The sequence below is a fragment of the Moschus berezovskii genome, chromosome 9 (assembly GCF_049115385.1).
Source record: "Moschus berezovskii isolate FMDL1 chromosome 9, NW_MosBer_1.0, whole genome shotgun sequence".
Classification (NCBI taxonomy): Eukaryota; Metazoa; Chordata; class Mammalia; order Artiodactyla; family Moschidae; genus Moschus; species Moschus berezovskii.
Genome location: NC_142468.1, coordinates 58,062,390 through 58,088,340, shown reverse-complemented (window position 1 = coordinate 58,088,340; position 25,951 = coordinate 58,062,390). Strand labels below are relative to the sequence as shown.

The 25,951-nt window shown below is 38.9% G+C and overlaps 1 protein-coding gene across 8 annotated transcripts in view; it reads left to right on the top strand.

Annotated features, from left to right (window-relative positions):
- HERC1 (HECT and RLD domain containing E3 ubiquitin protein ligase family member 1) overlaps window positions 1–25,951 on the top strand; it is a 222,225-nt gene that overhangs the window by 142,932 nt on the left and 53,342 nt on the right. For 7 of the 8 annotated variants that reach the window (XM_055435446.2, XM_088839675.1, XM_055435448.2 and 4 more), the window contains exons 35-43: window positions 4,300–4,539; window positions 6,374–6,457; window positions 8,433–8,953; window positions 11,047–11,816; window positions 14,315–14,513; window positions 16,658–16,818; window positions 23,756–23,872; window positions 24,083–24,314; window positions 25,364–25,488. In XM_055435446.2, coding sequence (XP_055291421.1) covers window positions 4,300–4,539; window positions 6,374–6,457; window positions 8,433–8,953; window positions 11,047–11,816; window positions 14,315–14,513; window positions 16,658–16,818; window positions 23,756–23,872; window positions 24,083–24,314; window positions 25,364–25,488 — 2,449 coding nt within the window. The remainder of the gene's footprint in view (window positions 1–4,299; window positions 4,540–6,373; window positions 6,458–8,432; window positions 8,954–11,046; window positions 11,817–14,314; window positions 14,514–16,657; window positions 16,819–23,755; window positions 23,873–24,082; window positions 24,315–25,363; window positions 25,489–25,951) is intronic. The other variant, XM_088839676.1, reaches the window with a different exon arrangement.

Sequence of the window (25,951 nt, the reverse complement as noted above, 5' to 3'; positions counted from 1 at the left end):
ACTCTCCATCTGGCATAGACTAAAATTTTAGATTCCCAGAGGGAAAGTAGCTTTTTAGCATAAACCATATTATCGTACAGTCTAAGCCCGGGGAGCCACCTTTATCAGTTAGGGAAACTTTGTATCAGTGTGGCGAAGTATTTATCAGTCTAGTCCCCAGGTGCCATCCAAGGACCAACATTGCAAGCAGACATTTCTAAGGATAGCAGTCCTATTGTGTTACTTCTTTTGATTGCACAGTCTACCTCCTTGGCTCTTGGCCACAGTGTTTTTACAATAAAATTAATGTTATTATCTGGTAGGACCTCAGACAGCAGGGTGAGACCAGCCTATAGTGTTGACTTCAGAGGTCTTAGACTTAGCCAGTTAAAATAAATCTTATTAATCAAAAAGATCTATCTTAAAAAGTCATGTGGCTTTTCCCATAAATTTAGCACAGCACTACTCTGGCCAGTCCAGGACTCAGAATGGGCATGTACACAGAAAAATGTAATTCCAGAGGTTGTATGTGGTATCCTTGGCCTTGGAGATGAAGAGTTTATAAGATGTATAGTAGTCAGGCAGAACAACTTAACAGGACCCCAATGTGATCTCCTATCAGGGGGCCTCCCACCTTATTTTCTCACTGCAGTCTAAATAATTTAGTTGAGTTCTTGGTTTCAGAGGGACTATCTGAAGCAAGTTGGTTAAATAGTTCTGTTTGTTTGCGATATTGTTTTATCTGCCTCAAGAGCGTGGATCGGAGAAGGCAATGGCACCCCACTCCAGTACTATTGCCTGGAAAATCCCATGGATGGAGGAGCCTGGTAGGCTGCAGTCCATGGGGTTGCTACTAGTCGGATACGACTTCACTTTCACTTTTCACTTTCATGCATTGGAGAAGGAAATGGCAACCCACTCCAGTGTTCTTGCCTGGAGAATCCCAGGGATGGGGAAGCCTGGTGGGCTTCTGTCTATGGGGTTGCACAGAGTCGGACACGACATGACATCTGGAGGTGTTCTGTGGAAATTACAGGACCTGGAGTCACCCCCTGCTTCATATAGCCTGTTAGGTATAATGGGAGGCTCAGAAGCCAGTTTGAATTTAAAGTGTTCAAAACCACCTTCTCAGCAGCATGGCTTTCCCTCGTTCCGCCCCCTCCCCCAGGAGGAGGAACAGTTGTGAAAAATGGTGATCATTTATGCCATCTCTATTCTTCCACACTTCCTGGGGCCTGGGTTCCCTCCCCACTTACCTTATTCTAAAATCAATATTTCTCATTTAGTAATTATAACTTCACATTTTTTAAAATCATTTTTTATCTTCATCTAGCCCTTTTGTCCAGAAGGGTTAGAAGCAATAGGGACAAAAGAATTTTCACACACACAAAAATTTTTTTTAATAAAAACATTTTTATTCCTAACCAGAAATGTTAGGAATTGTCAGGACAAAATCCCAATTAAAAAATAGTTTTTCACACCATCTGTCTCTTCTATCCTAACCATTTATCCAGTGAGCAGCCTAGGAAAGATCCATCTTTTTCTGGGGAGAGCTTCATTTAATAATCTGTCTTACTACGGCCTGTGTATCAGACATAGAATCAAGCTATCAGTCTGTTGTTGAAACTGTGACTAGTTCAAAAAGCTGAACAGAAAAAGTCAGTAGCAATAGGACATCCACAAGAAGAAGTCAAGAGTCCATCTGTTACAAGAGTGGACGAGAGGGATCATGTGCCCTATAGTATGCCCTCCTCCAACTTTCAGGTTTCAGGAAGAACAGAAGTTAAGAATGTAATCAGTTTCTATGTCAGAAATAGAAAGCCAATCAGCAGCTCAAGTTAGATGACTATCAAAAGAACAAGCCCTTTCCCAGGAGCATATATAAGAATCCTGGGCAGTCCAGCTAGAATCCACGATGTTTTCAGTTTATGGCTACACCAATTAAATCTTTAACAGTCCCAACGTTTGATTTTTTGGTCTGGTACCTACTTTTAGTTGAACACAGCTCATGTTGAGTTGAAACAACCCATAGTAGAGAGTATCAGGTTTTAACTTAGAGGCTGTTCCAAGCGGTTGGAAGCTGTGAATTGAGGCTTCTATAATAAAACTAGCAACTTTTGGGGGTAGCAGTAAAACCTAAATACTGCAGGATCAGACAGCTTCATTTTAAGTCTAAGTGATTAAGGTCTTTTTGCCTTCTTAAAGTATAGATTTGATTTACTTACTCAGAAATACTCATTGCAGGCTAGAAAATCTAGAGGTCTGACTCTAAAGGTCAGACATCTGATTTTACAGGAACTAATTGGCAACTAACAACTGCTTTTTAAAGATTGCCACTCTTTATTTTGTTTCCCTTTGTTCTCGTGGTTCTGATAGGCAAATATCATAACAAAAAATTGTTAGTTATAGAGGCTTGTTTTGTTTCCATTACTCAAAGAATTTAAATTCCAATCTACTCGCCAGGAGCAAAAAGCAGGGAAGTTGTGTGCCACTAACATTTTTCCTCTGCAGCTTTCACTTACTACTTTGATCTCTTAGTATTTATGAAGTTACACCATATAACATTTTACACTATCTTTTATTATACATCCAGATGCAGTAGCCACGAAATGAAGCTGTTTTGTAAAATTTACTTTCCTCTCAGATCTCAAGTTTACTTAGACCCCTAGCAGTAAATTTAGGATTTACAAGGTTAATTGGTTGGACTGGGGTACTAGTATAGTAGTGGCAGCTTCTAGGCTGAAGAAAATTGCTGGAGTAGTTCCTTTTCTTCTCTCTCTCCCTCTACCCCCCCCCCCAACTTTCTCTCATCTCTTCCTTTCCTCCCCTCCCTACCTCCCATCCCTTCCCTTCCCTCCCATTCCTTCCTTTCTTCTTTTTAAATCTTTGCTCCACTGTGGGAACTGACTTAAATACCTTATCTCTTCTTATTTGGAGGAAAGAGCAACATACACTTCTAATATTTTTGATCTACCCAAAACACACCTCAGGGATTTTTGAACTTTTTCTCTTGCCACCTGGAGGAGAGAGCAACTGCACACTTATTTTTATTCTTTGGCCCATCCAAAGCCCATGTGTGGGAATGTTTAGACCCTTTCACTTCCCACCTAGAGAGGAAAACAACACTTTCTGCTCTCTTCCCCTCACTTAACAGGGCCAAAAGCAGCCAGGGGATCCAGTGAGCCAACCCTCCTGTGGTTGACTCTATTACTTTTGAATTCCATGGGTAACTTTTGTCTCTCACAATAGATAACCACTCACCTTCTGTTTCATAAAGTGTAACCCCATAGACATTAGAGTTTTCTCTTTCCCCAGTTCTCTCTTGTTCCCAAATATGTACTTATATTTTAATGATTTAGAGTTGTTCTAGTGAAGCTCATATTGCCACTACTGTGTTGGAGATCCTGAAGATTACCCCTGTGTTCAAAGATTTGGTAGAAGGACTCATAGGACTCAGTATATCATTGTATTCATGATGTCTGGGGTTTTCTATAACAGGTGGTAAGGATATATAGCCAGATAATAAGGGGAAGAGACACAGGAAGCATCTAGAGGAGTACATGTTCAGGCTTCCTTATGTTTTCTCCATGCCACGAAGGGTCACATGGACCACACACTTGTCCCACCAACAAAATACAGCAACATGTGTGTGATGTTTTAGGGAAGCCCATTAGAGACTTGGTTCCCAAGATTTTTACTGGAGACTGGTAATGAAGGTACCCTCTGCCTGGCATGTGCTCAAAGTCCAGACTCCCAAAAGGAAAGTTCATGTTCATTGTAAACTACATTGTTCAAACATTCTTGTCCTGGTAAGCTGCTTCAGTCAGTTAGGAAAAGTTTTGTAACAGTGTAGGAAACTGTTTACCAGTCGAGTTACCAGGTACTTGCTAAGGGGCCACTGTTATAAGCATGCCTTTTTAAAGAGAGCAGTCTCAAGCCTGCTATATTAACTCTTTTCTGAACAAAAGTATACATAAGAGAGTAATTAGAAATTTTGTATATAAAGAATTGAAGCTGTCTGTTAAAAATTTTCTGGACTTGATGTACTTTCTCAACTTCATAATTAAGATGTAAATTAAAATTGTTTATTTCAAATAAATACTCATGTACTACATGGTAAATATTAAATTTGCCTTAAAATCTTTAAAACATGGTGAAATTGTTTCCTTTGTGTGTTATTTTCACTTAAGCTAAAAATAAACTTGTATTCTCATAAAGGCTTAATTCTTTATAAACATATTCCTCAGTATTGCTTTATATGGTTAATGGTATATAAAAAAGTTTTTTTGAATATTAGTGAACATTGCCACTTGATTTTAGTTTTACATTGTGAAGGAAAACAGAGGTAATGAAGGCACGTGTGTTGGAGTTTCTCGTTGGCCAGTACATGACTTTAACCACCGTACTACCTCGGATATGTGGCTCTATCGGGCCTACAGTGGTAACCTCTATCACAACGGAGAACAGACTCTGACGTTATCCAGCTTTACTCAAGGAGATTTCATTACCTGTGTGTTAGACATGGAAGCCAGGACCATTTCCTTTGGGAAGAATGGAGAGGTACTGAAACTTATTCAGAGGCATTGCTTGTTTTGTTTTCTTTTTTATATTAGTTATCTATTTTATGCATATTATCAGAGGTGTAAATATGTCAATTCCAGCCTCCTGATTCTTCCCTCCGCTACCCTTTCCTCCTTGGTATCCATACATTTGTTCTCTACATCTGTGTTCCCGTTTCTGCTTTGCATCTATACCACTTTTCTAGATTACATATATGTGCATTAATGTATGCTATCTACTTTTCTCTTTCTGACTTTATTCTTTATGACAGTCTCTAGGTCCATCCATGTCTCTGCAAATAACCTTATTTCATGCTTTTTTATAACCAAATAATATTTCATATGTATGTCCCACATCTTCTTTATCTATTCTTCTGATGATGGACATTTAGGTTACTGCCCTGTCCTGGCTATTGCAAATAGTGCTGCAGTGAAGGTTGGGGTTCATGTGTCTTTTTGTTTGCTTAAAATGTTTCCTTTTAAGATCATAAGCAGAAAGAATAACAAAGTCATAAATTTGAAGGAAAGTAACCCATAGAGGAACCCCCATAACACTGGGTATATGCCTGATAGTGGGATTGCTGGGTCATATAGTAGTTCCAGGTTTAGTTTTTCAAGGAACCTCCATACTGTTCTCTATAGTGGCTGTATCAATTTATATTCGCACTAGCAGTGTATGAGGTTCCCTTTTCTCTATACCCTCTCAAGCATTTTTTTTTCTCCAGGGTCTCAGCTTTCTCATGTATTCTTTTTTCTGATTTTTAATTGGAGGATAATTGCTTTACAATGTTGTGTTGGTTTTTTGCCAGATAGCAACATGAATCAGCTATAAGTATACATATGTCCCCTTCCTCTTGAACCTCCCTTCCATCTCCCACCCCGTCCTATGCCTCAGGTTCCAGGATTTGTTGTTTGTAGATTTCTGATGATGGCCATTCTGACCAGTGTGAGGTGATACCTCATTGTAGTTTTGATTTGTGTTTCTTTAATAGTTAGTGATGTTGGGCATCTTTTCGTGTATTTGTTGGTTATCTGTATGTCTTCTTTGGAGAAATGTCTATTTAAGTCTTCTGCCCATTTTTTTCCTGAACTCTTTTTTGTTTTTTTAATTTTTACAATGTTGTGTTGGTTTCTGACGTACAGTGAGAGTCAGCCATAATTAAACATACATCCCCTCCCTCCCCTCTCCCCATCCCATCCCTCCCAGTCATCACAGAATGCCAGATTGCTTTTGCCCATTTCTTGATCTTTTTTTTTTTAATTTTGAACTGCATGCCCTGTTTGTATATTTTGGAGATTAATCCTTTGTCAGTTGCTTCATTTGCAAATATTTTCTCCCCTTCTGAGGGCTGTCTTTTTGTCTTGCTTATGGTTTCCTTTACTATGGAAACACTTTTAAGTTTTATTAGGTCCCATTTGCTTATTTTATTTTCATTAATCTAGGAATTGGACCAAAAAAGATCTTGCTGTGATTTATGTCATAGAGTTTTTCTTTTTACTTATCCTTGACTTAGTTAGTGCTAGCTATTCAGTTTACAGATTATTTGCTCTTCTCTGCTTTTTCTCTAATCCTTTTGGTTCTTATAATATTTATCAGCACCAAAAAAACCCAAAAAGACACTAGTAAAATCCCAATAAAACAGTTGTAACAGAGGAACAAATTAAGATCATTTATTATATGTGGAATTTCCTTGGTTAGCAAGGATAATTGAGATTTGAATCTAGTAACATACTGTATCTCGTAAGAGCTTTGAATCTTAATATGTATTGGGTATTATCAATTTTAAAGCATATTTTTATTTCTTTTTTTTCCCATCACCTGTGCCACACTATAGGAACCCAAATTAGCTTTTGAAGATGTGGATGCAGCAGAGTTGTACCCATGCGTAATGTTCTATAGTAGCAACCCAGGGGAAAAGGTAATGAAACCTTAGACCTTCATAATTAAGCATGAAGAATATTTGTTATTTTTTATTAATATTTGTTAAAATCATACAGAGTTTATAGGTACAAGAAGCTATTTCTACCATTAGAAGTACCTTCTCACGTAAATTTACTCTTCCAGAAGAAGGTTAGATTATTTTTTAAAATTACCTTTATTCTTTTTTAAGGGACTATTTTGATATTCTGGTAATTTGAATATAGTGAATCAACGTTCAAGCATACGTGGGATTATCGGAATTACAGGAAATAGCTTAGGGATAATCTGGTTCATTGGCAGTTGTGCCTATGAGAGGAATCTAAAAATAACCTCAGTGTAGTCAGATACTATTCTGTGAATAATGGAAGTTTCAGTTATGATGGGGAAGCTGCCTTTCATTCATTCCACTGAGGGTTTTCAGACCCTGTAGATGGTGTAAATTTGAACCCTAAGTCCTCGGAACAGTATTAAAGTGATACCCTCTTACTAAAACTTTCTTTCCTCCTAATCTAAAACCCACACAGAGAGAAACTTCTTTGTGGTCTCACTGTGAGGATTGATTTGTTTTCTACCCCATCCTTTTACTTGAGGATGTAGTATAGCCTAGGTCTGGTCTCCAGAATTTCTAGTTATTTTTTAATAGGAAGTTGTCAAGCTGTCTCACATATCGTACATCTGTGATGAAAATGCTAGATTTGGTAAATTCTAACCATGAAAGTTATAATTTATTCTGGCCTTTTAAATATATTAAAAATTTTTTTCAAGGAGGTATAATTTCAAGCTAGCTACTCGTGAGATAGTGGAACTGCTTCTTGAGCCAGGTGGCCAACAAAACTGAATTGGAAATGAAATAAACAGGCACCCCAGTACCTGCTTTTTATCCCTTTCCCTGGTGATATTCTTGTAGCCTAGAGCAGGTTCTTAGTATGTTCTGGTTAGAATGATGGCCTATTGCTCTGTAACATCTGTGACACTTGAAGGAATTAATTTAACCTTAGGTAGGTTTTATATCAATCAGTTTATTCTACCCAGAAGCGTTGTCTGACTTCAGACTCTGATAGAAACAATACTAATAATAGTTAATATTTTTTTTAATATTTACTGTGTGTCTGGCACACAGCAAAGTGCTGATAAGCATTTTATATGCATGGTCTAATCTTTAATATAGTAAGAGGTAGATACAGGTATTAGTGTCAGGTTTTTTTTCAGATGAAAAAGCTGAGGTTTAGAGAGAGTAAATAATTTCTGAAGATTACACAGAGTTAAGATTTGAACCCAGGTCTTTCTCTTCTTTTAACCTCTATGTCTTATTTGAAATGTGTGACCAATTTTATAACCTTGTGAGTTTATCTTTGTGCCTCTGAAACAATATAAGATGGTCCCAGGACTCATTATTATTCTGGAGTCTTAAAGATTAGAGTGAAGTCAAGACTTTTGGAGTGGGAACTAAGGTTTCCCTGATAGCTCAGATGGTAAAGAATCCGCCTGCAGTGCAGGAGACCTGGGTTTGATCCCTAGGTTGGAAAGATCCCCTGGAGGAGGGCATGGCAACCCACTCCAGTATTCTTGCCTGAAGAATCCCCACGGACGGAGGAGCTACAGTCCATGGGGGTCACAAAGAGTTGGACATGCCTGAGCGAATAAGCACTGCACAGCAAATTGAATCACATACACCTTGGTCTGTACCTGTCTTTTGAGTGACCACAACAGCACTCCTCCTAACAGGCTGTAGAAGGTTTAAATGACAGGGTAACTTATTTCTCAGGACCATACTGCTACTGACTTTAGTAGAGCTGTAATACTTGCTCACTCCTTATTGAGGGCCAATAGTACAGTACACATATATCAGGAGACCAAATACTAGTTCCACATGGGATTACATGTGCTAGATTTGTAGTTTTGTGATTTATAGAATTAATAGTTTAGGACAACTATTAATAATCACACATTTGCCACCCTCTTTTCTTTTATAGGTGAAAATTTGTGATATGCAGATGCGTGGCACACCACGAGACCTCCTTCCAGGAGATCCTATTTGTAGTCCAGTAGCTGCAGTGCTGGCAGAGGCCACTATTCAGCTTATTCGTATCCTTCATCGAACAGACCGTTGGACTTACTGCATTAACAAAAAAATGATGGAAAGGCTACACAAAATTAAGATATGTATTAAAGAATCAGGTCAGAAGCTAAAGAAAAGCCGCTCGGTTCAAAGCCGAGAGGAAAATGAAATGAGAGAAGAAAAGGAAAACAAAGAGGAAGAGAAAGGTAAACACAGTAGGCATGGCCTTGCTGACCTGTCAGAACCGCAGCTGAGGACCCTTTGCATAGAGGTGTGGCCTGTGCTGGCAGTGATAGGAGGAGTTGATGCTGGTCTTAGAGTCGGAGGTCGGTGTGTTCACAAGCAAACTGGGCGCCATGCCACGCTACTGGGAGTGGTCAAAGAGGGTAGCACGTCTGCCAAAGTCCAATGGGATGAAGCAGAAATTACCATCAGGTATGATTTGTTGAGTTACACTGTTAGCAAATGAGTATTTATTGGTGAAATTTGCTATTGCGTATGGACAGTGAGTAATTATGTATTTTAGGTGAGCCGCCAATTAACTTTTTAAAATAATATTTTTCGTACATCTGGGTATGAGTACTATTAATTTGCTAAAGGGGTATTTCCCAAACTTGTGTTCCTTGAAAATACTGCTGCTGCTAAGTCACTTCAGTCGTGTCCGACTCTGTGTGACCCCATAGACGGAAGCCCACCAGGCTCCCCCGTCCCTGGGATTCTCCAGGCAAGAACACTGGAGTGGGTTGCCATTTCCTTCTCCATGTGTGAAAGTGAAAAATGAAAGTGAAGTCACTCGGTCATGTCCGACTCGTAGCAACCCCATGGACTGCAGCCTACCAGGCTCCTCCGTCCATGGGATTTTCTAGGCAAGAGTACTGGAGTGGCTTGCCATTGCCTGCTCCGCTTGAAAATACTAGTGGTTTGTAAAATATATAGTTTTTACTTTGTTTTGTGAAAAAAAATGGTAAGCTCAGTAGTTTAGATTAAGTAGGATCCTTGTGTCTATTTTTCATTTAACTTCCTGCTTTTTAATCATTTCCATTACACATTGGGACAGAAAAAAAGCCAAACAGCAGATAGATCTCTTAGTTCCATTTTATATAGGAAGGCTTTGAATGTAGGATGGTAACGTTTGAGTGATTAAAATTAGGTTTTGTATTATCTGTTATTTTAAAATATTCTTGCTTTTTTTTAAAGCATATATTTCTATACCGTCAGTGTGCAACATTTTTGATAGGTATAAAAATTATGTTTATTTGGCACAAATTGTGTGCTTAAAAGCATTTAGATGTGTTTAGAATCAGGTAGAATTTGAGTGAGATAGAAACTTCGTATGTTTAAAAGGAAGTATGTGAAGTATTTCAGTTAATAAGGGGACTCACTTAACTAATGACTGCATAATTGTATCATTTGAAAACATGGATTTATTGATGATATTATGTAACTGTTCATTATACTGCTTAAAGTGATTCCATTATTAATATGACATGGGACAATATAAAAAACAATGGTTCTTCAGTATTTTTTGGAGGTGGTACTGTTATGTAATGATAGCTATGGACCCTTTCAGCTGAAAAATAAACACATGTGAGTTTACACACAATTTCAGGAATTAATGGACTCCAAGCTAAGAAAACAATGAAAATTTTACTTGTGAAAGTATCTACGTTTTCTTTTATTCTTTGCCTTGTTTTGGAAAGGATTTATGATGCCTTACTAAGATGCATACAATAAAGCAAAATGATTAAATTAAAACAAATATTAATAAGAAAAATGACCCAAAGAGAAAATAAGAGTAGGTTAAGCTGGAACCAAAATTTAGGTTAATAGAACAAATGTATGCCACCAAACTTTGTATACTTGCTAAAGCTTTCTATTTCAGTTCTTTATTAATGGCTGTAGCATTTTGGAATTCTTGCTGCATATTAGGAAATATGTAGTCATCTTTTTGCTTAAACTAACTTGAAAGCATTTATTGAAGACTGCGAGGTAATTTTTCTGAATGAAACAAAGTCTTAATCTGGAATAGTTTATAAATGGCCATTACCCATATAATAAGCTAGATTTATTGTACAAACTTTCTGAACGGCTCACATTAGGGATTGGCAAACCACACCTGGCCCAGCTCCTGTTAAATAGCCACGAGCGTTCATTCAGGTATATCAGTGACTGCTTTGACACAATGATGCCAGGGTTGAAAAGTTGCAACAGAGACTATGTGGCCTCCAAGTCCTAAAATATTTACTATTTGGCTCTTTATAGAAATTTTGCTAGTCCCTGACTTATGTCATATAATAATGAATATTCATATTTGAAGGCACAGGAACATCTCATTGCTTTTGCGTTTAACATCACATCTCCTCATTTTTCTCATAATAGATTCATTTTTCTGTTTGTAATGAGTTCTCTAGTTTGTGTAATTTATTCTCTGTTTTGATACATCTTATTTTGTCTACATTATTTTCTATACCTTCCTCTTGTCTATCCCTCACTTGCTTCTTCCTGTGTCATTCTGATCTTTATTAAAGCTTCCCAACTTTTTGGTCGCCTAGTGATACTCCATTGTATAATCTGGAACCCTGTGAACCACTTCCTTTTGACGTGGCACGATTTCGAGGCCTGACAGCTTCTGTGTTGCTGGACCTCACATATCTGACTGGCATTCATGAAGATATGGGCAAACAGAGCACGAAGCGACATGAAAAGAAACACCGACATGAATCTGAGGAGAAAGGGGATGTTGAACAGAAAATTGAGAGTGAATCTGCTTTAGATACACGAACGGGCTTAACATCTGATGATGTTAAGGGTACCACAAGCTCCAAATCAGAAAACGAAATAGCTTCATTTTCTTTAGATTCAGCAGTGCCAGGTGTGGAATCCCAACATCAGATAACAGAAGGAAAAAGAAAAAATCATGAACACATGTCCAAAAACCATGACATAGCCCAGTCAGAAATCAGAGCAGTCCAGCTCTCCTATCTCTACCTCGGTGCTATGAAATCACTCAGTGCTCTTCTTGGCTGTAGTAAATATGCTGAACTGTTGCTGATACCAAAAGTTCTGGCTGAAAATGGCCACAACTCAGACTGTGCGAGCTCTCCAGTTGTTCATGAAGACGTGGAGATGCGCGCAGCCCTTCAGTTTTTGATGCGCCACATGGTGAAGCGAGCGGTCATGCGGTCACCCATAAAGAGAGCACTGGGATTAGCAGATCTGGAACGAGCTCAAGCCATGATCTATAAATTAGTGGTCCATGGGCTTTTGGAAGACCAATTTGGGGGCAAAATTAAGCAAGGTAAGTTATCTGATTTTTAAAAAATTTTTGCTTTGTGCTGTTGAAGTTACTCATAATTGTCAGAAGTGATATGTTCTGTAAGTGATTCATAAATCTTTTTGGCCAAAAAGTTTTCACAGTATTTTTTCCTTTGCAAGGGAGACAGTTCCTTTCTGTTTCTTTATATTAATAACCATCTGTCTTCAGGCATACCTCTTTTTATTGCACTTTGGAGATACTGCATTTTTTACACATTGAAGATTTGTGGCAACTCTGGGTTAGGCAAGTCTTTCAGTGCCATTTTCCAACAGCATTTGCTTGCTTTGTCTCTGTCACATTTTGGTAATTTTCACAACATTTCAGACTTTTTCATCATTACTGTATTTCTTATGGTGATCTGTGATCAGTGATCTTTGATGTTGCTACTGTGATTTGCTGAAGGCTTAGATGATGGTTAGCATTTTTTAACAATGAAGTATTTTTTAGTTAAGGTATGTACATTGGTTTTTGTTTTTTAGACATAATGCTGTTGCTCACTCATTAGACTATTGTGTAAACATAATTTTTTCTGCACTGGGAAATCAAAAAGTCACTTTATTGCAATATTTGCTTTATTGCAATGATCTGGAACCAAACCCACAGTATCTCCGAGGTGTGCCTATACCTATAATTTTTTATTTTTAACTTATGGAAGTATTGAAAGTTAATAATTATTACATTTTGTAAAATTGAAATCTAACTCATGCCACAAAAGGTACTCACGTATTTATTGGTCTGATTCAATATATATATATATTATTCTGATAGCTTTCAGAGATATTTTAAAGGACTTTCTAAAAGTTCTACTTTCATAGGCTGTATATTGTGTGTAAAAATCCTTGTTTATCTTTTATCCTCACCTTTGGGGATAATAAGAGTTCTGAGAATAAAAATGAAATCATTTAGTAAATATTTATTGAGTACCTACAGTATGCTAGGTACCCTTCTGGATTTGGGGGAGTCAGCAGTGAACAAAACAAAGTCACCTACCTTCATGGTGCTTCCTTTTCTTCCCCTTCCTTCCCTCCCACTTCCTCTTCTTTTTTGTTTTCCCTTATTCCCCTTCTTCCTTCTTTAGCTTAGATAGTAAATAGGCAGAGAGAGGTGTATGGTGCATATAAACAGGAGTTGTTAAGATCATGATTATGAAAAGTAGCTGGTCACGTCACAAACTGAATAGAATTAGCTAGCTATTTGTAACAACTGCTATCTTGATTATGTTTATTTGTAAGTTCCCTTACCAGATAAGAAAAAATTGCAAATGCTTTATAAGCCCTTAGACATTTTAACATAAGAAAAAAAAAAAAAACCCTTAAGAGTAGTTTATTTTGTGAGGCATTGTCCTTTTTTATAACTTGGGAGTTTCTGCCTAGGTTTTTATTCTTGTATTTACATATCTTCATCTTTGTTGTTTGAAGACTAAAGATAGACATCAAAATCAAACTGCTAAGGAAACACAGTTTTAATGATCCTTAGAGAACCTCTGGTTAAATCTTGCAAGAATAAGTGAAAGAGTACCTTCTCTCAAGTAAGAAATGAGTAATTACAAGAGCTTGTTACATTATTGTCTATAGAGGCAATAATCAGTTCAGTTCCGTTCATTCCTTAGTCGTGTCTGACTCTTTGTGACCCCATGGACTGCAGCATGCCAGGCCTCCCTGTCCATCACCAACTCCCGGAGCTTGCTCAAACTCATGTCCATTGAGTTGGTGATGCCATCCAACCATCTCATCCTCTATTGTCCCCTTCTTCTCCTGCCTTCAGTCTTTCCCAGCATCAGGATCTTTTCCAATGAGTCAGTTCTTTGCATCAGGTGGCCCAAGTATTGGAGCTTCAGCTTCAGCATCAGTGCTTGCAGTGACTTTCAGGACTGATTTCCTTTAGGATGAACTGGTTTGATCTCCTTGCAGTCCAAGGGACTCTCAAGAGTCTTCTCCAACACCACAGTTCAAAAGCATCAATTCTTTGGTGCTCAGCTTTCTTTATAGTTCAACTCTCACATCCATACATGACTACTGGCCATAGCTTTGACTAGACAGACCTTCTTCAGCAAAGTAATGTCAGCAAAGAGGCTATGATAACAAAACAATAATGAATGTATATTCAGTTGTGTCTGATTCTTTGTGGTACCGTGGACTATTGCCCGTCAGGCTCCTCTGTCCATGAAATTTTCCAGGCACAAATACTGGAGTGTGTTGCCACTTCCTACTCCAGGGGATCTTCCTGACCCAGGGATCAAACCTGGATCTCTTGCATCTCCTGCATTGACAGGTGGATTCTTTACCACTGAGCTACCTGGAAATCCCCACAATAATGAATATAAGAATGTATATATAGAAGAACATTTTTTTCTGTAAATCCTTCACAGAAATTGATACTTATGAAATGTACTTAGAAACTTTCCAAATTAAAAGTTTCCCATTTCCTTATCACTTAAAAAAAAATCCTTACTACTGTCTAACTATAACCTTGGTTTATAGAGATTGATCAACAAGCTGAAGAAAGTGACCAGGCCCAACAGGCACAGACCCCAGTTACCACCAGCCCATCAGCCTCAAGTACAACTTCCTTTATGAGCAGCTCCCTGGAGGACACCACAACTGCCACGACTCCAGTCACTGACACAGAAACGGTGCCTGCATCTGAGTCCCCTGGGGTGATGCCCCTTAGTCTTCTCAGGTAGGGAAGTTGACCTTTAATGTCTGCTGTATTGATGCCTGTGATTCTAAACACATGATTGTTTTCTTATGAAGAATTGCCCAACTAGGGCAAGACATTCTAGAGCTAGAGGGAACCTAAGATCATGTAGTCAAATTCATTTTAATGAGGTTGGAAATGCCCCCTCAGAAGTTTAATAACTTGCTTGAAGTCTCACAGCCAGTTAGTGGTGGTCCCAGATCTAATCAGCAGTGCCACTGAGAATCAGGTACTGTAGTACTCTATCTCCTTATAATATGTTTGTTTGTTTTTTTTTTGGCTAGGCTTTTGAATATTATTTTTCTTTAAAGTATATACTGTGTTTTGAATATTAGTGCCTCAAGAAAGAGCTTAAATTCAGGAAAATAATTTTCTTTTCTCAGATATTTTCCTTTTAAGCATAATTCTTTAAGTGTACTTTTATTCTTTCTGAAAAGATCAAACAAATCTGCTCTTCACCTGAAAGCATGTCTTATAATGCTTCTTCAGCCACAACTCTTTTGTGGACTTGTAAATGCCAAGGAATGTTTGTTTCTTTTTTTGCTTCAGTTTGCCAGAGGTTTAGACAAATTGAAAACCTTTTTTTTTTTCTTTTCCAAATGAAAACCTTTAAGTGAAAATCCTTGGAGAGAGACTGTTTTGTGACCTCTTTTAACTAGGGCTTAAGTGAAATTAAGGGAAGCAGAATGATTATTTTCCCTTTTTCTTATTTCTTTCCCCCCTTCCCTTAATTGACAGCTCATTATTTCCAGTGTGTAGGCTGACATCTTAAGAGAGTAGGAGAGTGGTTATTATTGTAATGATGGTAAAGTTTTGTTGTACTCAAGAGCCATCTGAGAGGCTTTCTAAAGCTCTGGGGCTGTATCTGCCAGCAAGTCACAATCAGTAGGTCCAGTGTGGTGCCTAGTTTGTGTTTGAATTAAGTCTCCGTGATTCTGATGCAGTGAGCTTCAGCTCGCAGAGTAAGAATTATTGTTCTCGTTTTAGGCAGAAAGAGTGCTAATCCTAGTAGCTATACCAGTGGCCAATCCCCACCCATTGCCTATCTCTTAGTCTGTCTTAAGTAACACAGCTCCAGGAGGTACTTCTGTTTGAGAAAGGAGGAAAAGAAGAGTGATAGGATATTTTAATATGTGTTTTAATCCTTCTGGCAATTACAGAATTCAAGGCATCAACAGAGGATCAGTAGCACTGTAATTCTTTGTTGCCCTGAAACTCCATAGGCATGGAATTCAATGGTAAAATAATGCTCCCTTGCCCCCAGAGGCATTCACCAGGCCTGTGGCTCCTTCTCTCCTTTTAATCTTCATTTACCTCATATTGGCTGGGACTGTGTTAGTAGAGTTGCAGTTGTCTCGCCTGGCTCACCATCATTTAACATGAGAAAAATCAGGGAACAACTGCCCTCATCATATCATAGTTACTTGACTGGGTTGACAGTGCTTTTTAGATGCTTAAAAAGTTGTCATTAGTTCTGTTGGACAAATCTAAAGAGCAGTCAGTCAGTGAGGATCTTCCTGGGCTTTATTTTTTAACTAGTGTCTGCCTTCTTAGCCTGAGAGGGGTTACTTCTCCTGTACCTTTACCCCTCTACACTGCCGACCTTCTTATACTGTTTTTCATTTGTGTTGTGTGACTTGGCACTTTTGTTTCCACAACTTACCTATAGACTATTATTTTGAATCCATGTGAATACTTTCATGGCTAGCTAGTAAATATATATATCTGAAGTAACTGTAAGTTATCTATCTTTAGAAGTCTTCTTTATTGTCTAACTACAATATGCCTACCAGAATACCCCTGTCATCTTGGTATTGTAATTGAAGGAAAGCTCCACAAAGGTAGAGATTGTTTAAAAATCTGTTTTGCTGATTTCTGTATTCTCCGTACTTGTCACGTCACTTTTATTTTGCTTGAACAAATGAAAAGGTATTAACTACTTTTACAGTAAAAGCATCCTATGAGATAATGATTTTTAAAACTGCAGAGTCTATCTTCCCTCTCCCCAGTTAAACTGTAGCCAACTTGTGTAGTTTTTCCAGGTTGCGTATTTCTATAAGGAGATTGTTATGCATATATTATATTCTAATTGGATTTCTATGCTAACCATTATTGTTTCCGTAAAGGCAAATGTTCTCTAGTTACCCAACTACCACTGTGCTTCCCACACGTCGTGCACAGACTCCTCCAATATCATCATTACCAACCTCTCCTTCTGATGAAGTAGGAAGAAGGCAAAGCTTAACCTCTCCTGATTCCCAGTCAGCAAGGCCAGCCAACCGCACAGGTGCGTGTGCTGTCATGCACTTTGACACCCAGACCTTGGCATTCCATATGTGTGGGACTTGATTATGTGGGCATTGTGTTTTGTCTTCACTAAAACAGTGATTTTTTTTTTAACTTTTTGTTTTGTATTGGGGTGTAGCTGATTAACAATGTTGAGGTAGTTTCAGGTGAACAATGAAGGGACTCAGTCATACGTATACATGTATCCACTCTCCCCCAAGCCCCTCTCCCATCCAGGCTGCCACATAGCATTGAGCAGAGTTCCATGTACTATAGCATTTTGTTGTTTTCTGCAAACCTCAGCATGAAGCAGCCATAGGTATACATATATCCCCTCCCTTTTGAACCTCCCTCTCCCATCTTCCTCCCCATCCCACCCCTCTAGATTTATACAGAGCCTCTGTTTGAGTTTCCTGAGCCATACAGCAAATTCCCATTGGCTATCTATTTTACATAAGGTAATGTAACATTCAGAAAACTAAGATCATGGCATCTGGTCCCATCACTTCATGGGAAATAGATGGAAAAACAGTGGAAACAGTGTCAGACTTTATTTTTTTGGGCTCCAAAATCACTGCAGATGCTGATTGCAGCCATGAAATTAAAAGACGCTTGCTCCTTGGAAGGAAAGTTATGACCAACCTTGATAGTATATTAAAAAGCAGAGACATTACTTTGCCAACCAAGGTCCGTCTAGTCAAGGCTATGGTTTTTCCCGTGGTCATGTATGGATGTGAGAGTTGGACTGTGAAGAAAGCTGATCGCCGAAGAATCGATGCTTTTGAACTGTGGTGTTGGAGAAGACTCTTGAGAGTCCCTTATACTGCAAGGAGATCCAACCAGTCCATTCTAAAGGAGATCAATCCTGGATGTTCATTGGAGGGACTGATGCTAAAGCTGAAACTCCAATACTTTGGCCACCTCATGCGACGAGTTGACTCACTGGAAAAGATTCTGATGCTGGGAAAGGTTGGGGGCGGGAGGAGAAGGGGACGACGGAGAATGAGATGGCTGGATGGCATCACTGACTCTGTGGACATGAGTTTGAGTGTGCTCCGGGAGTTGGTGATGGACAGGGAGGCCTGGCATGCTGTGGTTCGTGGGGTCGCGGAGAGTCGGACACGACTGAGCGACTGAACTGAACTGAACTGAATGTAAGTTTCCATGTTACTCTTTCCATACTACTCACCCTCTCCTCCCCTCTCCCCATTCCATAAGTCTTATTCTCTATGTCTGTTTCTCCATTGCTGCCCTGTAAACAAATTCTTCAGTACCATTTTTCTAGATTCCGTATATATGCGTCAGAATATGATATTTCTCTTTCTGACTGGGGTCCTACTCTGTAGATTGGCACCTCAGGCACTTAAAGGAGCACTCTGGGTGGGGTTCTACTCTGTAGTTCAATGCATCAGGCGTTTAATGGGCCAACCTTTCTGTTGTTCAGCTGCCCTTGATGGTGTGAGGGGGGAAAGAGGCTATGGTGATGGCTCCATCCCCTACACGTAACTCAGCAGTATCGCCTTGCTTCCATGGCTGCCCAGCTTTGCTCCACAGGCAGTTCCTACCACAGTCGCCTCCCTCACCTCCCCTCGATCCGTCTCTCCACAGCCAATAGCAGCCCTCACCCTGGCATTCCTCCACAATCCCTAAACTCTAGCTCCCAGCCTCCACACCTTCCAGGGGACCTGCGTCCCTGTCCTGGTTATGTGTGGCTGCGGCAAGGACTGTCTGATTCTCATTCTATTTAGGCTGCCACAGATGAGCTGTTTCACTCTCAGCCTTAGATGTTTCTTCTCTGATCAGACAATTGCCCCGATACGGGGATGGGACCCCTGCTTCAGTTCCCCAACCTGCTGAGGGCAGGTCCAGTCCACTAACACTCCTGTTTTCCCCCCTAGTTCCTTCAACCTGCTGAGTTTTGAGTGGTTCTATGTATTCTTTTCAGCTGGTCAGGTACTCCCATCTGTTTTCAGCTGGTGTTCTGTGTGCCCTTCTATGTCTGAAGGTATATTCCTGATGTATCTGTAGAGAGAGATGTACTCCACGTCCACCTACTCCTCTTCCATCTTGTTCTCCAAGTTAGTTATCCGTTTTAAATATAGCAGTGTGTATGTGACGTCCCAAACTCTCTAACTTGTCCCTTCCTCTTGGCAACTGTTAGTTCATTTTCTAAGTCTTTGAGTCTCTTTCTAGTAAAATAGTACTTTTAATTAAAGGGAATCTTCCTCATCAAACTGAGCTGTCTTCTCTGTTTTGAAGCTGTAGATTGAATTATGCCTTTTTTATAGAGAAATTGTGAGTGTTAGTTGCTCAGTCATGTTGACTATTTGCAGCCCTGTGGACTGTAGCCCACCAGGCTCTTCTGTCCACAGAATCCTGGAGTGGGTAGCCATTCCCTTCTCCAGGGTATCTTTCTGACCCAGGTATTGAACCCAGGTCTCCTGCATTGCAGGCAGAGTCTTTACCATATGAGCCACCAGGGAAGCACCCAAAGGTCTTGGGAAATTCAGTGTGTTTTTCCCTTCATGTTGTAGTTTTCTAGAAGTGTTTGTGTATTTTTTAAAAATTTTCCATGTCTGTTTAACATACTCAGTCTTTACCGTATGGAATACATGGAATAACAGTTCTCATTATTAGAACAGTTATGTTCTGTGAACACAGAATTAGCAAAAACGGGACCACTATTCCTGGTGAAAATATAGGGCTAGTTTTTTGCGAGCTTCTGATCACACTCTTGTCAACTGATCAGAATACAACCTTATTTTATGTGTGTTTCAATTTAAAGGCACCATATTTAATATAATGTATTATTGATTCATTAGATTTGAACTCATGGCCAGGAGCACTATTAACTCATGCCTGTGTGAAGCTTAACATATATTTTCTCCATAAGGCACATTGTAGCTTTCTTGCACTTAGGAACACTAGACAGCATTTCAATACTACACTTGGAGGCTGTTTTAAACAATGAAATCACCAACAAAAAGCACAAAACATGCAAAAAAAAAGTTACACTAAATGACATGAAAAAGATACTTGTTATAGTCTGAAAACTGAAACAAGAATACACAGCATCACCTTGTTTGACCTTAGCTGGAAATAAATGCATCAGGAGACTGAATCTTTTGGTCATCCTGTGCATGTGAATGACTGTGAAAGTGCCATGAGTATTGATTTTGGAGTTATAAATCAGTGTTAATGAGTAAATTTTTGGCAGATATGGAATCCACAAATGAGAGTCAACTATATTTATGGTATCTGTTATACTTAATTTATCAATTCTCTCATTTATAGGTCTGTTTCTGGTAACTAATTTATCTCTCCATTTTGAATTGTGCTTTCTTGATTCTTTGCATGTTTGGTAACTTTTTATTGGATACCAGACATTGTGAATTTTACCTAGTTGAGTGCTGGATATTTTGTACTTCTGTAATTGTACTTTAACTTTGTTCTAGAATACAGTTAAGTAACTTGAAAACAATTGGATTCTTTGAAGACTTCCTTTTAAGCTTTGTTAGGTGGGACCAGGACAACCTTCAGTTTGTTTAGTATTCTATCCAGTGCTTTGTGCCCTATTACAAAGTTTTTTTCATTCTGCCTTGTTGTAACACAAATGCTTCCCAACCTTATGGGAGCTCTAAGGATTGTTCTGCCTGCAGCTTCTGGGTGATTCTTTCCCTGGCTTTGGATAGTTGTTGTATTAGCATCAGCTGAAGGCTTGAGGTGACAAGGACCTTCTGCACATATCTGGAGTTCTCTTTGTAGCTCTCTTCTTTTCATACAGATGAAAAGAGTATCCTACCCTGGTATCTGGTATCCTACCCTGTTAATTCTAGCCACCTTTGAGCCTGTACTTTGTCTCCACCTTTCAGAGAGACCCCTAAGTTTAGCTTGAATTTACCTTCCCTGACCTACAGGTTTGGAAATTTTTTCCAGGCCATAAGCTAAGGCAGTTTTTACACCTTGCCTCATTTGATTCCCTTCTTTCTGGGTTTACCATCCCACACTGCCTATCATCTATCTGCAGACTGTTTGATAATTTTTGTCTTTTTTTTAGTTGTTTAAGGTGAGGGTAAATCTAGCCTTTGTTACTCTTTCATGGCAAGAAGGTGAACTTCAACAGATACATCAGGGCTATCACCACTGTAGCAGTAATGACTTTTTTTCTAAGCAAAAATAAGAATTGTAGTCTTCCCTCTTTCCCTTCTTCCTTACTAATCCAATTCAAAAGCCATTAAGTGAGGCTAATCTAGGTAGGCATTCATGTCAGCAGGGTAAGGGAGGTGTGTGACATGGTAGCCCAGAGTGGGTTGTCAGAGCCAGATTTGGGTGAAAAAAACTTGTGTGTGTGGAGTGGCCTGGCATAGAGCTTTTGAGTCCAGGTGGGGTGAGAAAGTGTCCTCACGGTCTGGCACTAGGTGTCAGAGCCATGTAGGTTGAAAAGGGCCTCCCCTGCCAACTGTCCACTGAAAGAGCCTTGGAGCAGTGATGCTTCAATAGCAGTACACACAGTTCAGTTCAGTTCAGTCGCTCAGTCGTGTCTGACTCTCTGCTACCCCATGAATCACAGCACGCCAGGCCTCCCTGTCCATCACCAACTCCCGGAGTTCACAGAAACTCATATCCACAGAGTCGGTGATGCCATCCATCCATCTCATTCTCTGTCATCCCCTTCTCCTCCCGCCCCCAACCTTTTCCAGCATCAGAGTCTTTACCAGTGAGTCAACTCGTCGCATGAGGTGGCCGAAGTATTGCAGTTTCAGCTTTAGCATCAGTCCCTCCAATGAACACCCAGGATTGATCTCCTTTAGAATGGACTGGTTGGATCTCCTTGCAGTCCAAGGGACTCTCAAGAGTCTTCTCCAACACCACAATTCAAAAGCATCAATTCTTCGGCGATCAGCTTTCTTCACAGTCCAACTCTCACATCCATACATGACCACGGGAAAAACCATAGCCTTGACTAGACGGACCTTGGTTGGCAAAGTAATGTCTCTGCCTTTTAATATACTATCAAGGTTGGTCATAACTTTCCTTCCAAGGAGTAAGCGTCTTTTAATTTCACGGCTGCAATCAGCATCTGCAGTGATTTTGGAGCCCAAAAAAATAAAGTCTGACACTGTTTCCACTGTTTTTCCATCTATTTCCCATGAAGTGATGGGACCAGATGCCATGATCTTTGTTTTCTGAATGTTGAGCTTCAAGCCAACCTTTTCACTCTCTTCTTTCACTTTCATCAAGAGGCTTTTTAGTTCCTCTTCACTTTCTGCCATAAGGGTACACACACCTAGTGCCAAAATCCTATCTTCTAAATACTATTCTCTATTAGAAGGATCCTTGATCTTCTGAGAGAAGTGGCACTTCAGGTCTGAGTATGAGATGAATGTAGAATGCCTTGTGCCAAAAAGTGGTGAAATACTCAGAGAATGATGGGCACGGGCCTGAAGGACATATAAATTAGAATGGAAGGGCATCCACTGGCCAAATCTGGGAGATTTGGGACATAAAAAACAATAATTACACTGCTGCTCTGCTGCTGCTAAGTCGCTTCAGTCGTGTCCGACTCTGTGTACCCCATAGACGGCAGCCCACCAGGCTCCGCTGTCCCTGGGATTCTCCAGGCAAGAACACTGGAGTGGGTTACACTTAACAGATAATAACTCGTGATTGCAATAAGAATCTATAACCATATGAAAAAGGAGGAGCTTTGCTTTAGAGTGGAATATCAACTGATGAATCTGAAAGCGACGATGGACTTTAAAATACCATCATTTGTCAGCTATCATAATGATAATTAATTGAGCCAGTTAACATAAATGAAAGTGGAAGTGTTAGTCACTCAGTCTCGTCCAACTCTTTGCAACCGCATGGACTGAGCCCACCAGGCTTCTCTGTCCTTGGGATTCTCCAGGCAAGAATACTGGAGTGGGTAGTCATTCCCTTCTCCAGGGGATCTTCCTGACCCAGGGATCGAACCTGGGTCTCTAGCATTGCAGATGGATTCTTTACCGTCCGAGCCACCAGGGAAGCCCCAACATAATAAATGCTGAGTGAAACTTTGATGAAGAATAAGATATTTACATATTCTCATAGTTTTTCCCCCCACAAATACTTATTAATTACAAAGGAAAAGAAAGAATTAACTTTACAGTGGAGAAACCTGGCAGATCCAAGCTTAACTCAAGTAATCAAAGTTAACATCATCAGTAATGAGACAAAATAAAATCATGGACCATCCAATAGAATGCAATAAGAAGGCAACATCAGTTCTGTGATACTCCTGCCAAAAAGCACAGCCTGAATCTAATCATGAGGAAATAGCCGACACCAGATTGAGGGACTTTCTACCCTGTAACTGGCCTGGAATCTTCTAAATATCAAAGTGATTGAAGGAGGCTGAAGAGACATGAAAAATTAAATGTAAAGATTATCCTGGATTGGATCCTTTGCTGTAAAAAACATTATCAGGACTTTCCTTGAAACTAGAATCTGGATTAGATGATAATTGTGAATTTCCTGACTATGATAGTTGCATTGTGGTTATGCAGGAGAATGTTGTTATTTGTAGGAATGATGTATTAGTATATTCAGGGAAGATGGAACATTATGTCTTTTCCTTATTCTCCAGTAGTTCAGGGGTAAAAGAATTTTTTGTACTATTCTTTAAAATTTCTGTAAAATTAAAAATTTTTTGTAAATAGGAAACTTTTAAAAAAGAAAATATTAACCATTGTTTTCATCAGGTTTATTTCATAATAGCTGGTTTATCTTTAAGAAAAACCTTAAGAAGCTCTATCAAATTTAATCACATTCAACTAGTGAATTCTTTAACATTTCATTAAATTTGGACAATACTAAGAAAATTGGGAATTATGGTCACTTTTTACTCGTGGTATATAGTGATATTTAGGACTTTACCTCTCTTTCTTTTGTTTCAGCCTTGTCAGACCCAAGCAGTAGACTTTCAACTTCTCCTCCTCCTCCAGCGATTGCAGTACCCTTGTTAGAAATGGGGTTCTCTCTCCGGCAGATTGCAAAAGCCATGGAAGCCACAGGTACTGTAACTTTTGAAGTATCAGTATACGCAGATATGAGAAACATGATCTTTATTAAGGGTGATATGTTTTTTAAGAGGCCATAAAGCTTGATAAGATTTTTAATACAAGATTTAATTACAGTTGCATCATAGCAGGCACTCTTAAACTGATAATAGGAGTAATTATTTTGCCCAAAGTCAATATTAGACCTTTTTTCCACCCGTTCAGGTGCTCGAGGTGAGGCTGATGCCCAGAACATCACCGTCCTTGCCATGTGGATGATAGAGCACCCTGGGCATGAGGATGAGGAGGAGCCCCAGTCAGGCAGCACAGCGGACTCAAGGCACGGAGCAGCAGTTGCAGGCAGTGGTGGGAAGTCAAATGATCCCTGTTATTTGCAGTCACCAGGAGACATCCCGTCAGCTGATGCTGCTGAAATGGAGGAAGGCTTTAGTGAAAGGTGAAATTCCAATTTCCATATTCCTGTTCCATGTGTTATAAATGGTGCCTCAAGAGCCCCACTTAAGTCCCTTCATAGGTGCTTCCAATGTCTAAGGTTGCTAAGTAGAGATATATGAAAAGATGGACATTTCAGTTACAAGTTTATGTTTCTGTGAAGTGTCAAAATGACATGACAGGTTTTGACTTGAACGATATTTTTATGAAAATAAGGAAGTAATTTTAATATAAAGTTGCTGAACAGAACTAAAAACTAAAATGTTTATTCTGAAATAAAATAAACATGTTGATAAAATAATTTTATTATATGTTAAATAACTAGAATGTTCATTTTTATTTAATTGATTTAGTGCATTCAATAGAAATGGATTCGGTAGAAATCTTTGTGTCTCTTAATATAGGTTTATATTTTCATCTCATCTTTAGTTTTTAATATCCAGTGCAATACACCCTTTTTTAAAGTTGCAAAACAAATTCTGTGATAATGCCTAGCCTAAAAAGAAATGTAGAAACCAACATAACATTGTAAAGCAATTATCATGCAATTTAAAAAAATGTAGTAAAATATTCTGTAATTCTTTCTAAAATGCTCCTCATTCAGCACTTCTTATGACTTTAAATCTTCATTTCATTTTAGTTCATGAAGTCATATTGGGGCTTGTGTCTTATATTAATCTGCAGGCTTTTTCTGACAAGTTCAGTGAATATTTCCATAACTTATTTTGAAATATCTGTTGCTCCAAGGCAAGGATTCCCAGTCATTTCAGATTTTCAGTAAGGCTGTTGACCTTGTTTGAATTTAAACTTGTATTAAGCATAATTTCATGGTTGGTATATTTCAAAATCAGATAACAATACTGCTCAGAGCAAAATGACATTTATAACTTAGGAACTTTGCCAAGCACAAAAGATATATTTCAAAATTTTATCATAAACATATTGTTCTTGATAATACTTGGAGGAAAACGTACTGCAAGCAAGTTAGTACCTGTGTTTTCTGTTCATGATGATTTTTTAAAATGTGCATTGCTTTCAAACTTGCACTTTTAGTGCTGATAATCTGGATCATGCAGAGAATGCAGCTTCTGGAAGTGGACCACCAGCTAGGGGTCGCTCAGCAGTAACGAGAAGGCACAAGTTTGATTTAGCTGCTCGAACATTGCTAGCAAGAGCAGGTAAGTATGTTTCACATCCTTCTCTTGGTGAAAGTATTATATAGTTTGTTTATATTTTAAAGTCAATGTAAAAGCAACGTTAAAGAAGATGTAGATTAATAATACTAAATATTCAGTACCTCCACATTCAAAGAACAACTATTTGCATATTACTTTCTATGCATTTATATAATTTTATTTAATTTAAACCACAGCATACATTCATAAATTTTAAGTTCCCTCTGGATGCAGAAGGCTATAGTAGTCACTTGTAGATATTGAGAAATTTCATAAATGCTATCTCTGCCCTCAAGAAACATAATTTAAGAAGTGAAGATACATGTTTAAGACATCACAGGTGAGAAGGAACTAGAAAGAGTTCTGTGCCAAGTAGGCACTGACTTTTCTGAGGTATTTTGTGGACTTCAGGGCTTCACTGCTAGGTAAGGCCCTGGATAAGCAAAAATGTATTTTTTCGTTACAT